The sequence below is a fragment of the Octopus sinensis genome, linkage group LG9 (assembly GCF_006345805.1).
Source record: "Octopus sinensis linkage group LG9, ASM634580v1, whole genome shotgun sequence".
In the NCBI taxonomy this organism is placed as follows: domain Eukaryota; kingdom Metazoa; phylum Mollusca; class Cephalopoda; order Octopoda; family Octopodidae; genus Octopus; species Octopus sinensis.
Window position 1 is genome coordinate 96159556 of NC_043005.1, and position 13586 is coordinate 96173141.

The 13586-nt window shown below is 32.0% G+C and overlaps 1 protein-coding gene across 10 annotated transcripts in view; it reads left to right on the plus strand.

Moving 5' to 3' along the window:
• Positions 1–11771, plus strand: part of LOC115215619 (YTH domain-containing protein 1) — a 71598-nt gene extending 59827 nt beyond the window's left edge. For 8 of the 10 annotated variants that reach the window (XM_029784849.2, XM_029784851.2, XM_036506180.1 and 5 more), the window contains 7 exons: positions 2754–2827; positions 5713–5749; positions 5931–5976; positions 8062–8130; positions 9690–9764; positions 9895–10062; positions 10742–11771. In XM_029784849.2, the coding sequence (XP_029640709.1) occupies positions 2754–2827; positions 5713–5749; positions 5931–5976; positions 8062–8130; positions 9690–9764; positions 9895–10062; positions 10742–10828 (556 nt within the window). In that variant the 3' untranslated portion in view covers positions 10829–11771. The remainder of the gene's footprint in view (positions 1–2753; positions 2828–5712; positions 5750–5930; positions 5977–8061; positions 8131–9689; positions 9765–9894; positions 10063–10741) is intronic. The other 2 variants (XM_029784846.2, XM_029784847.2) reach the window with 2 other exon arrangements.
• The last annotated feature ends 1815 nt before the right edge of the window (positions 11772–13586 follow it).

Genomic DNA, 13586 nt, shown 5'->3' on the forward strand with positions numbered 1-13586 from the left:
TATTGTTTTGCTATTCATATTTGGTAATAGTCTCTCTGTGCTACCACATAATCCCCAAACTGATTCTTTGTATTTTTTGCACCATATGACAATATCGTCATTGTTTTACATCTGTTTTCCCATGATGACATGATTTGGACAGGCTTCAACAGCTTCTCACCACTCATTGCTCTTCTTCATCTGACACAGACGAAAAAAAAAATCCAATTTCTGTTCCTTTAAATGGCATAGTTTTTATGGCTGATTATCCTTCACAGTTGGCTGTGATGATGGACTGATAGAAGCTTTGATAATCTTAAATTTCCTTATCAAACCTATAGTTTCATGTCTTAATGAAATATTGAGGTTGAAATTAATAGAATATTAATAATGGTGTCAGAGGATGTAAACATTTTGGACGGCCAGTTTTGGGTCATGTTGTCTCTTTTTTAATATACTTTGTTCTGCACACCTTGGATTACTTAAATGTCAGGTATGCATAACAAATCTTATTACCTATGACAGATTGGAATCTTAGCCAAGAAAAGATTTCTTTTTCACTTGCTTCTTGCTATCGACACTGGCATTGGCTTAAGTTCCCTGATTCTGCTGCTACTATTATAGCTGAAATGACTGAATAAGATGTCAGATAGTTATTGACTTGTGGATTTTAAATTCAATATCATTGTGAGATTTGTCTGTGGGCAAGACAGTGCCCACTGTCTTTGGTATACCAAATTTTCCGGCATACAAGTTGATGTAGTATATAGTGTAAACATGTGTAAAAAATTCAAACATTGTCCCTGTCTTTCCAAATCCTGTTACATTTCATATGGAATGTTTGATCTTCCAAAGCCATCTTGGTATATAAGTTGACCTGTCCTTTTGTTCTGAAAATTTGATTTGTATGCTGGAAAATATGACAAACAGATTCAGAGCTTTTCTGGAAAATTTAGCTACTGTGTTTCCTCTCCAAAGTAAGATTTATCCTCCATTTGCTTACTGCTATAAAAGCTGAAGTTAAGCACTATCTTTTGGGACTTTAGAATTTTATTAAAGAACTAGCAGTATCGCCCGGCATTGCCCGCTTTTGTTTCCACCCTTTAGAATTAGAATTTTTGAAAAGTAAAAATTTTGCATTATGTAGCTTTTCTGGTTGAAATACACCGAAAAATGGTGACACAGCAGTCAAAAAATCATAAAAAAATAGGAATTTTCAAAGAAAAAAAGCACCTTTTTGATGTAAATAATTTTTGGTGTTAACATGGTCCGATTTGAATTTTTTCTTCTACGGAATGAAGAGCAAGCCTTTTTCTATCATGCTTTCAATTTTGGTTAACTTATGCCGCAGGGTCTCGGAGGAGATAGTGTTAGTTGAAGGCTACCAAACCTGCCATACACAGACAACTTCAGCTTTATAGATATAGAGATTGGTTGAAATATTTTATAGTATTTAGTAACGAGTTTTTACGTTCTAAGTCCAAATCCCACTGATGTTGAATTTGCTTTGCATCCTTCCTGGGTGATAAAATAGGTACCACTCAAGTACTTGGGTCAGATAAATCTGAGAGAGTATAGCCAAATAAGTTGGCTATACTCCTATGATCATTGTTTTGGTCTTGTGCCCCTGTTAGACACTATTATTATTAAGATGTTTAATTATCTAAGTGGTTCCTCAAACAAAGTATTAGCTTCTGTGCTAAGTTGTTTTGTAGAAATAAGAAATAAAATATAACTGTATAAATGACATATACATGTATGGTAACAACAGTATTGAATATCTACAATTTTTCTCATGTCAATGCAAGTGGAGTGGCTGTGTGGTAAGAAACTTGCTTCCCAACCACATGATTCCAGGTTCAGTCCCACTGCATGGCCTCTTGTGCAAGTATCTTCTCCTATAGCCTTGGGCTGACCAAAGCCTTATGAGTGGATTTTCGGTACTAGGAAACTGAAAGAAGCCTGTTGTGTATATGTATATATATATATGTGTGTGTATGTATGTATTTGTGTCTGTTTGTGTGTCCCTGCCATCGCTTGGCAACCAATGTTGGTGTATTTATGTCCCTGTAACTTAGCGGTTTGGCAAAAGAGACCGATAGAATAAGTACTAGGCTTACAAAGAATAAGTCCTGGGGTCGATGTGTTCAACAAATGACTGAAATGAGTAAAAGAATATGATTGGTTTGTGATTTAGTATAATTTGGAACACTGAAAATACAAAATGTGTTATTTTATGTTAAAGAATTCTAAGTATTCCAGTATAAAATTTATTTTAGAGCTTTTATATAACAAGCCCTTAGTATGGTAAGCTCTTTTTTTCTTTTTAAATCTTTTCAATTATTGTGAAACATTTTATGTAGTTAGAATTGATAACAAGTTTTTAAAAAACATTCTGGTTTAAGCTTCTAATCCATCAAAATAAAATAAAATTTATCTGATAAGTATTTTATTTCCATATTGTATAATTTTGAAGCTATTTTTCGTACCTTTTATAAATGCCAAAAATATAAATTAGTAAGATTCGCTGAAATAGCAATTGAAGCCATTTTATTTCAATCTACTTCCTTGGAATCCTGTTCTGATGCCACTTGAAATTATGTTTATATATTTGGTGCTCTTTTTTTTACATTTTGTTTTGAGGGCTGTTTTATTTTATTTTTTCCCCCTTTTAGTAAATGTCTATTTGCCAAATAAGTATTGCATGCTGCAGTTACTGTCAACATTGTTTTATTGTTCCCTTTTTTTTTTTTATGCTCTACTTCATGTTGCAGGCGTAGAAGACACAGAGAGGAGTTTGAATCACCAAGAGTAAAGAGATCTCGTATGGACTATGACAATAGGAATAGTAAGTATCAGCAGGAAATTTTATTCAGTCGGGTTTGTATAACTTAATTTGGAAATGTTCATTATTGTACATCAACATCAAAATAAATATCAAATGGAAATTGTAGTTGTGATACCTGTTCCGGTGGCACGTGAAAAGCACCATCTGAACGTGGCCGTTGCCAGCACCGCCTTGACTGGCTTCTGTGCTGGTGGCACTTAAAAAGCACCAACCGATTGTGGCTGCTGCCAGCCTCCCCTGGCATGTAAAAAGCACCCGCTACAGTCACGGAGTGGTTAGTATTAGGAAGGGCATCCAGCTGTAGAAACACTGCCAGATCAGACTGGAGCCTGGTGCAGCCGCCTGGCTTCCCAGACTCCAGTCGAACCATCCAACCCATGCTAGCACGGAAAACGGATGTTAAATGATGATGATAAGAATATAGTTCTAGATCCACATAAAATTATGGTGATAAAAGCTGGGATGTCTTTGATCATAGACTTGCTTGAACCTTGTTGAGTTGTGACTAAACAACAATTATAGTAATTCAATATACACCAACAGCTTCATTTTTTTTCTTTTTTTTTCTTTCTCATTCCATAACTGTTCTGTATGTTGTTCACATCACTTACTGTTGCATGTTGGGATGATGAATTTATAATCAAATTTTATATTTTCCCCTTTGAAAGATCATGTTAGTGAATGGGCAATTGTTACATTATGTCTTTCCATACTTGATTCAAATCAATGTAAGATTACTTAGCTAGTTTACAGATAAGATATATTCAAAGCAGACACTTAGTCATGTAATTACTAAGGGATGCAAATTGTGTGTTCATATACTGCCTGTTTACCTCATCCCCCACTTTTGTAATGTTTTGACACATGGTTTTCTTTACTGGCATGACATACTGGCAAGTCACACAAAAACTTACCTGTACATGTGATCAGGTTTGATCCTATTTTGCAGCTCTTCATCTACTTAGCAACTTTGAGTAAATTTATGTAGATGGAAACTGTGAAACCCATTGGATTAAGTGTACCAGCTCTTGTTAGTAAATTGAATTTGTCACCTAGTTTAACACCATCATCGTCAAACCCTTAGTGGACCCTGTTGCAAGCATTTAAACGAGGTTCCTAGTCTCAAGGTTTATCAGTGAGTGATGGTTTCTTCCTCTCTTCTCTGAACAGTTTTGGAGACTCTGCAAAATATCATTGGTATTGCCTTGCCTCCTCCAATAGGAAAAGAATTTTATTTCAAAATAAACTTTACACATGACTGAATAATAATGACATACCCCCTTTCTTTTTTTCATCACATGTTGTTTGGTATTATGAAAGGAACTCAACCACAAAATGTCCTGTCAAACAATATATCTATCAAAATGTATTAAATTCTAGTGTTCAGTTTCCTTAAAAAATTTTTTTCTTTTAAAACCCACTATTTCTATATGATGAAAGTTGCATTTTAACTGATTTGTGCCAACTACCTCTGGATATGGAAAGCACTCTCACTTAAATGTATTATTAAAAGATACCTTAGTTTCTCTTAACCCTTTTTATACCAACCCGGCTGAAACCGGCTCTGGCTCTGAGTACAAATGTCTTGTTTTCATAAGTTTTGAATTAAAATCTCCCACCAAACTTTAGTCACAATTTATGTTCCTAACACTAGCTGAATGATAACTAAGTTATTTTACTAAATTCTTTGTTATATTTAAAATAATTGAAAGAAACACAGAGCATCTCAACAGAAATACAGTAATGAAAGGATTAATAATGCATTTAATCCTTTAACACTCCTATTGCTCTGTCAAATGTAATACTTATTCTTTTCACATAACTCTACATTATCTTGTACCTTTGAGATTTTGATGATGTAATTGTATACTCATGACAATGTCATTTTAGAGTAGGTGTGTGATGAGAGGTCAGACCTAATCAGTTTGAACATAAATCAGGTGGAATATTTGAACTGAATATGGTCTGTTTAAAGAGCAGTCAGAATCATAAGAGCATTGGAAAAGATGCTTTACAGTATATGTTCTGAGTTCAAATCCCACTATGCTTAATGGCCCTTCATTTATTCAGGGTCAATAAAGTACTGGTCAATTACTGGATTTGGTTTAATCAATAAACTTATGGCCCTATGTTTTAAATATTTTGTAACGGACATGAATGATATATATGTGTTTTGTGGATAGGATACAACTATGTGTTGTTAGTTTGGAGGGATGCCTCATTGGCAGCAGTGGTGGAATATGCTTAACTGTTGTTTTGTCTTTGGTCAGGACTGACCAGAGACTAAACAACAATTAAGCATATTCCACCACTGCCAATGAAAGATTCCTCCAAACTAACAACATAGGGCTGCTGACTGGTTTTGTTGAGAAGGTGAGATGTTCCAGTCATGGCCACATACACTCCTCTTGAACACAGATGTAATCTGAGTAAGATTTTCGCTATTATGTTTAACAGAAAGTTTGATTGGCTGGTGGCTTTTAAATCTAAATACACAATGCAATCAATCCATAACTTAAATTGACTTGTTGACTATCACACCTGATTTTAAAAAGTCTTCTCTACAAAGATGTGGGTATTCTGTCTGGTGTGTGTGGTGGTAGTTGAGTACATTTATATTAATATGTCTGTAAGAAACAATTATAATTCTGAAAGCATTAGGATTTAACCCATTAGCATTTAAGGTGGTCATATTTGACCCAAATAATCTATTTGTTCAAACTGGCCAGATCCAGCCTCTCACACCTATACTATAATGTCATTCTAAAAATAAACAATCATACCATCAAAATTTTGAAGCTACAAGTTACAGCATAATTAATTACAAAACAGTGTGAATAAATTAGCATTACATTTGACTGAGATCTATAATTTCTTTTTTCCAGATTTAGATGCATATTACAAGGAAAGGCGGCCTGATAGGTAAGTATTTTGCTTTGGAAATATTTAAAACTTAATTACAATCACTGCAATAAAGAAATGCTTATCTCTGTAACCTTTTTCATGCAACTTGGTTACGTTGTATCACATTCATAGAGTATAAGATCAGATTTAAATGTTGTTGTCGTGTTACGTGATGTGTGTATGTTTCTGCATTTTCTAGGCCACCTCGTTATGGCGGAGTTCGCCGAGAAACATTCTTAAATGGAGTAAGTATACATTAACTCTCATTTTTACGTAAATGTCAGAATTAAAAAAAAAAAAAAAGACAAGAGAAAGCTAAATTTATCATTTTATTAATGTAACAGATGTATTATTTGCTAATTTCCTTTTATTGCTTATTCCGTATTGTATTTTCTTTCTAACTTTCTAATTGGAAGAACAGTTCAGTAAACATAGATCATGTTCCAATGACACAAACATTAACAATAATAATGTTGAACGACAAACTATTTGTGATTTGAAATGTCTGTGTAACTTATTCTTTTCAATGAAGCACCATAACAGCTGTCTATGTGGAATTTTGTTCGGTTATGACACTATATATTTTTTTTAAAAAAAGCTCCCAAATCGCTGAAGTTAGTCTGGACAAAGCATGTTGATCTGTTGCTTGTTGATTGGCTTCCTTCATCACTTCATCTCTTTATTTTACTATTAGCTTCTTAAATAATGTCATTTTCTTTCTTCTTTTTTTATTTAGAAATAGTTGTCTTGAGATATTTGTTACTCATTAAGTAATCTTGTGCAGAGATGCTGTTTTAATATGGAACCGTTTTACCAAACCTAATTATGAATGAATTTTCTTAGTCTTAAAATATCTAAAAAATATTGAAACTAGGCAACTGAGTTGATATATTACACATACTCGAATGTTACTTAGCCTCAGGTTCACCATCTTCTTGTATATCAGTGCCTTTTTTTTTTTTTTTAAAGTATGCTAGCATGGAAAAACAGATGCTAAATGATATTGGTGTATTTGAGAGAAATTAGCTGCTATTTTTAACTGGTCAGTCAACTGCATAAAGACTTGCTCGTTAACTCAATGATATTTTTGTCACAATAGATCTATCCATCTTTTTTTTTTGCCATGGGGAATTAGAAGAAATAGAGCTTCTTTTTACTTAGAATATCTTCAAATCTTCCCAGTTATTAAGATTTTGGCTTGGTTTTGAAAATCTTTCTTCACTGATATTTTTTGTAAGCAATGTTTTCTTAGAAAAGCTTAGAAAAAAATTATTAACTAAAGAAAACATTTCTGTTGAAATGCTTAGCGGTATTTCGTCTGCTGTTACATTCTGAGTTCAAACTCCATCAAGGTCAACTTTGCCTTTCGTCCTTTTGGGGTCAATCAAATAAGTACCAGTTACACACTGGGGTTGATGTAATCAACTTAAACCCTTTGTCCTTGTTTGTCCCCTCTATGTTTAACCCCTTGTGGGCAATAAAGAAATAAATGTAAGATAGTTTCTGATATATACTTCAGTTATACTTCTGATATATCCTTTCAATTCTAAACAATGTTTCTTATACATTTATAACTACATTTCTCATTTATTAATGTGCAGATAGCACACATGGTAGAGAAGTGGGCTAAATGTTTTTTGTTTCATAATTTTGAATTCATATCCCCCACAATTGTCTGTCAGTAATAAAAGTACATATAGGAATATATATAAAGTCAAAATGCAATTATAGAAACTATCTATTTTTAATTTTTTATAGGGTCATGTTGCACTGTTTATATACCTGTTATTTTGACAGTTGACAGCGTATCAAGTTTCAAAGTGTTTAGGTTGTCCTTTACACAGAGAGATAGATGTGTGGGGAGCAAGATTAAATAGCATGTGTTAATGTGTTTCTTTGAAATGAATTTGTATATGTGCATGCATGTACAGGATATGTATATGCATGTGCATGCACCACATACTTGCATAAAGAAAATTCAATGTTGAACTGTTACAATGTTCATATTTATTACACGGTAAAGCTGTTAAATCACAATTATTTACCTCTAAACAAATGTTTATGGAACTGCTCTTAGAGAAATAGAAATTCCCAGCATTTTGTTGATTTTTTTTTTTTTTTCAAACAAAAATTTTTTGAAACCTTAAAAATTTTTGTGAAAAAAAAAAAAAAAATATTGTGGCCTTGAAATTTTTCCTCATCCAAAACTTTTGTCTAGTGTTTCTTCTGCTCTTCATTTTTCTGCTGTACACAATTCCCACCCCTGGCCCATTCTCCAATATCTCTGGCATATTGCTAAATATTATCGATTTTGTTTTTGGCTCGCCCAGCAGTGGAACAGTGTGGCGAGCTCATGGACTTATCCAGCAGCAGGGGTACGGCCATTAGTCCGTCCATCTGTACGTACACCATTCTTTTCACTGTGATAACAGTTAACTATATTAACATTGATATCTTATATTTTATATTGATTTTTAAAGATTTTATTTATTTATATATTTATTTTTTGGAAAAGAGAAAAAAGAAAATCAGCTAATTACTTTAAAGATTAAAGAGAAAAAGACATCAAATATTTAATGAAAGCATAAAAGACTTCATATTTTCTAGTTAACACATTATCGTTTTAATGTACTCTCCTTGACTTGTTGTTTTCTACCTTTCTTCTGCTAGAAACTACATCAGCCGCCACTTTGTCAAGTTCCCATTTATAATATCTTCTGTTAAATGTTTTCTCACTGCTTACATCTTGGTTCTCTTTTCTACAATTTTTTTTTCTTTTATATCACAACAAATACTTTTGGTAGCTAGAATTAAAATTTAGATTCGAGTTCTCTTTTCTCTAGCTTTTTGTTTTTGTTTACTTTAACTTTGTTATTCTGTATGTTGATAATTAAAAGAAAACTTTTTATTACCATGTGGCTCAGTCACTCTGTGCCTCGCTCACCCTGTTACTCAAAATGCAGTGTTAAAAAAAACTAAACTAAAACTTATAAAATATTTACTTTTAGTGTATCTGTGTAATTTTTTCATGATAGCTTCATAAGTTGAAACAGAAAGTTTCATTCTCTCTTCTCCATTTGTCATATTTCTTATAGACTTTAGTTTATAATTTTCCATTATAGATATTCAAGTATCTCCATATTATATAAGTATATGCATATATATATATATATATATATATATATGTGTGTGTGCACACATTTACACATACACACACACACACTGCTTTTTTTTTTTAATGCATTTCACCTCGAGTATAAGCAAATTTGCTATTTACACTTTTGGTGTCCACACATGTAACTAACCCCACTCATTCTGTAACCTTGATTATCATTTTTATTGGTGTTTCATCTTATTTTCAATTAAAACACTGGCTAGATAGTCCGCTGAACATTGCCAAAGTTTCATTGGTTTGCCTACCATTGTCATGATCTCTTGCGGAGTAGAGTAACATTGATACTTAAAATTAATTTAAAATTAATTATATAAATCTAATCTTAAAAAATAACGATGGTGTTTTCTCATTCTAGTGGAATATTTATTTAGAGTTACATCAGCAGTTACAATTTTCCATTGCATTAATTATGCATTTATTTTATCATCATTTGTATAACTAATCTTGTATCTTATGAGACTATTGTATATTAAACTTATGGCTAGTTAACACTTCTTACTAAATTATCTTTATGTCCTCTTGCTAATTTCACTGAGTAATTTTTATAAGCAGACTCATTGTCTACTTATTTAATCTTTCAGATTTAGGTTTTGATAAATTCATCAGATTATTTTCAATTAGTATCTAGTACTTTCATTTCTAGCATTTAAATTTTTAAAGTAAACTTTAAAATAGCCATATATTAAAATTAATCATTAACTAAAGTAAATTATTACTGGTTATTACTCTGTCATCCACAGTAAAATGGGGATTTTTTTTTCCCTTTTATTTTCTGTTTTCTAGTCATATAGTGACTACATGCGAGAGTTCCAACATGTAAGACCTCCACCGCCACCTATGTCACCTTATGGCCCACCAGTAAGTCAGTTCAATTTATAGTTTTCACTTTTTGACAATTTTGTAGACCTAATTTTTGTTATAAAAAAAAATCTACATAATTTCCAGACTAACATTATTAATGCTGTTGCAATTATCTTCATTGTTTTAGCCTCCTGCATATGGACATCATATGGATCCAATGGTCACCTATACTGGTCATTATGATAACCGGCCGAGAAATTACATGACTCCTCCTGAGTATGGCCCAGCTTCGATTTCCAATCCCAGGCGCACAGATAAACGCTCAGCGAGTGCTGTTTGGGCAGAGAAACGTTCAGTAAGTCAAGTAGTCATCACGTTTTATTATTCTTTTTTTATTCATTCGTTTAATTTTCATTTATTTCTCCTGAGTGCTACATCTTTTAGTGGCAACCACATGGTTTACTGTTTTATGTAGCACTTCTACTGGCTGCTACATATTTTATCTCTTTTATGCCAGTCACTCTGTGATTTGCATGTTATCTAGCTGATAACTATATTTTACTGGTCACTATGTAAATGTGTAGTTACTAGATGCTTTAGTTTTATATATATATATATATATATATATAATATATATATATATATATATAATATGACTAGTGGTTGCATGTCTTTATGTATTATTATGCAGATGGCTATATACATACATATATATATATATATATATATATATATATATATACACATGTGTGTGTATGTGTATATATATATGTATTTTCATCAAACTCTTTCCATAATAATTTGTAATTATTGGAATGCCTTTCTTTTCAATGAAAATGTATTTACTCTTTTAAAAGCATTTTTTGTTTTACTAGAGAGGGAGATTTTAACTTTTATACTTGTAATTTTTATTGATAAGCCATTTGCTCATTAATGGAGGACCTGCTTTCCCCAAATGATATAAGACAAAATGAATGACTAACTGACATAGTTAAGCAATATCCCACAATTCCTTTTGTTTTTTTCTGTTACAGTATGAGAGAGATGTTGATGATTTCCTCCGTAGAACTACACATGGGAATAGCTCCAGAGACCGACATCGCCACCGAGATCGCCGGTAAAAGCCATCATCAACAATTGGATTACACTTGCAATTTAATTGCTACTTAATAACTAGTGGGTTGAAAGATGCTGTAAGCTGCAAAGACTATCTGCTTCTGGTGCTCAGCTATTGGTTTCGTGAAGTTACTGTCATCATTGTGCTGATATATTTTCTCCGTTAAAGATGAATTACTTCACACTTTCACCCAGCTTAAATCATCTGTCAAAAGATTGCTCCATCTTATTTTCAAACCCATTGACAAAATGTGAACATTCATTTTTGCCTCAATCTCTTTTACTATCTACAGATATTTTCATTCACTTCACACAATAGATCCCATGCAATAGTTTAAATATTTTGTAAAAACAAAATATCAATCACTTAAAAAAAAATAAACAAAATTTGAAACAAAATATGATTTTTATTTCTAAATTGCATATATCTTTAAAGGGGGAAAAAGTTTCCTCTTTTTTTCCTTTTTTTTTTTTGTCTGTTTAACATCAAACACTTCATTCTTTATTTTCTAGTGATATATGAAGTACTTTCCTGCTGTATTATAATCCCTGCTTTCTCTGACTTGATCCTAGTATCAGTGTGATATTAGACCATTTTGAAAAAAAGTATTTATATTTTGATACATATTACAAATTTTACTGAAGGAGTTTTCCTCAGTTGACTTCTTTTTCTCTTGTAATATATATATATACATGGCAATGTTACATGGAATCATTGACTTCCATTCAAAAATATGTGGTAAACGTGATTTGTTTGTTTTTTATGTTTGACTGCTTTAAGACTTCATGTTGTTGGCTTTTAATGTTTGTTCCTTGTAGGACTGTGGATGGTATTCAAAGTTCAGCACCAAACAAAAAAGAAATGGCATACTGCAATATGAAGCAGATATATTCACAGTAAAAAAAAAAAAAAAAGAGAGAGACAAAGCTACTTTCAGTTTTAAGAAGCTCTAAATTTTAAGTAATTTGGTTATAATATATTGATGTATTTTCAAATTAATCTGAAGGTTTTTCAGTAAACCAAAACCAACACAATATTTGATATTGAAATATGAGCATATGATAAAAAAATAGTTTGGGTTATATTTCAGGAACTGTGTCTTAATATATAAATGGCTTCGTTCTATTTAATTTACTGACTGCTAAAAATGAAAATTGCTACATCAATGAGCTGCTACATTCAAGGATATTTTACTGTCTTGATTTTTGATGGTACAATGGAGATTGGCACAAGAAAAAACTATCAGCTATGAAACAGCTGCTATATTTTGTAAATCCTTCCAACCCGTAATAATTAAGTTTGGAGTATAGATGCTCAAAGGAGGAAAGAAATTATTATAGTCTTTTAAGAACAGTAATTAATTATAACTCGTAATATTTTTGATGATTCTTAGTTCTATATACTGTAGGAAAAGATTAGTTTTTGTTTCTAGACTAGTTTGGCTACAACAAATTAATTCACTGATGGCATTCTTGTAGTTCAAAGAAACTCTTATACTACTCTAAGTTGTCTCTTGATTTATTTTTTGGAAGCCAACACAAAAGTCTGTTGCACTTTTGAGAATATTTCAGATTTGAAATCATTCTAAGCATTATAAAACTTTCAAACTATTTTGGTACAAGCCATATTGAGGAAGAACAAGTTGCTGGCTTTAGAAGTTGTCCAAGTACACCCTCAGTCTATATAAGTGTTTTAAAATTTATAAATTTGTTGTTTTTGATTCAGGAAAGAACAAATGTTTTAATGAAATGCAGTTGTTGTTAGTTTGTCGCTGAAACATTTCATATTTCTCAGTTGAACAAAATATTGATTTTAATCTCACGATGTCAATTTACAAGCAAGCAAAATCAACAAGCTGTTCTCTAATTATCACAATTGATTCTCATTATATTATATTCTTGTTAGAATATTATATGCTACACAAGAGTGGTGATCATTTCTGAAACTGTAGAGGGATAAAACTAAATGCATCATAGTATTTGGTTTTTATTCCTCCAGCTTCTGAATCTGGATCTTACTCTGAATCACTTTGGCTTGCATGATTGTGTGGCAAAGAAGCTTGCTTCATCACGATATTGCTTTCAGGCTCATTCCCACTGCATGGGGATTTGACCAAATGTCTCTTACCATTACCTCATTGCAACCAAACACTGAAATTTGGTAGGCAGAAACTATGAAACCCTGTCAGAGGGAGTGTTCTTGGGTGGTAGACTTAATCCATTGTCCAGTTTAGTATTTGGGTGCTTTAGCAGAGCACATTCTTTTGCAAGCATTTAACTTCCTCCTTTCCTCCCGTCACTCTTCAAGGACCTGTAAAAAAATCCCTTTCCTCTCAACTAATTAAAAAAAAATTAATTTTTTTTAATCCTAGTAAGATATTGTGGTCAATTGATCAACTATGCACCACATAAAATATTTGACTACGAGAGAAATTATTGTGTATCATTCAATACACTCAAGAACTGACACGAAAAATTTATATTCTGATGATGAGCAAGAAACATTGAGTAAAAGTAATCAAATTAAAACACTGTTACTATTCTATTGTGCTAACAAACCATTAAACCAGATCCAAGTTAACATGAAAACCCAGAACCTTATATTTTGAAATTGTAGGAAAAACAGAATTTAGAAAATGGTTAAATTTTAAAGTCGGAAAACCAGTTCTTTCACTTGTTGACAAGTATTAAAATACATTCAAACTATTTCTTGTCAAATTTTGTGTTCCAGAAAAAAATATTTGATGATACCAATGTATCATC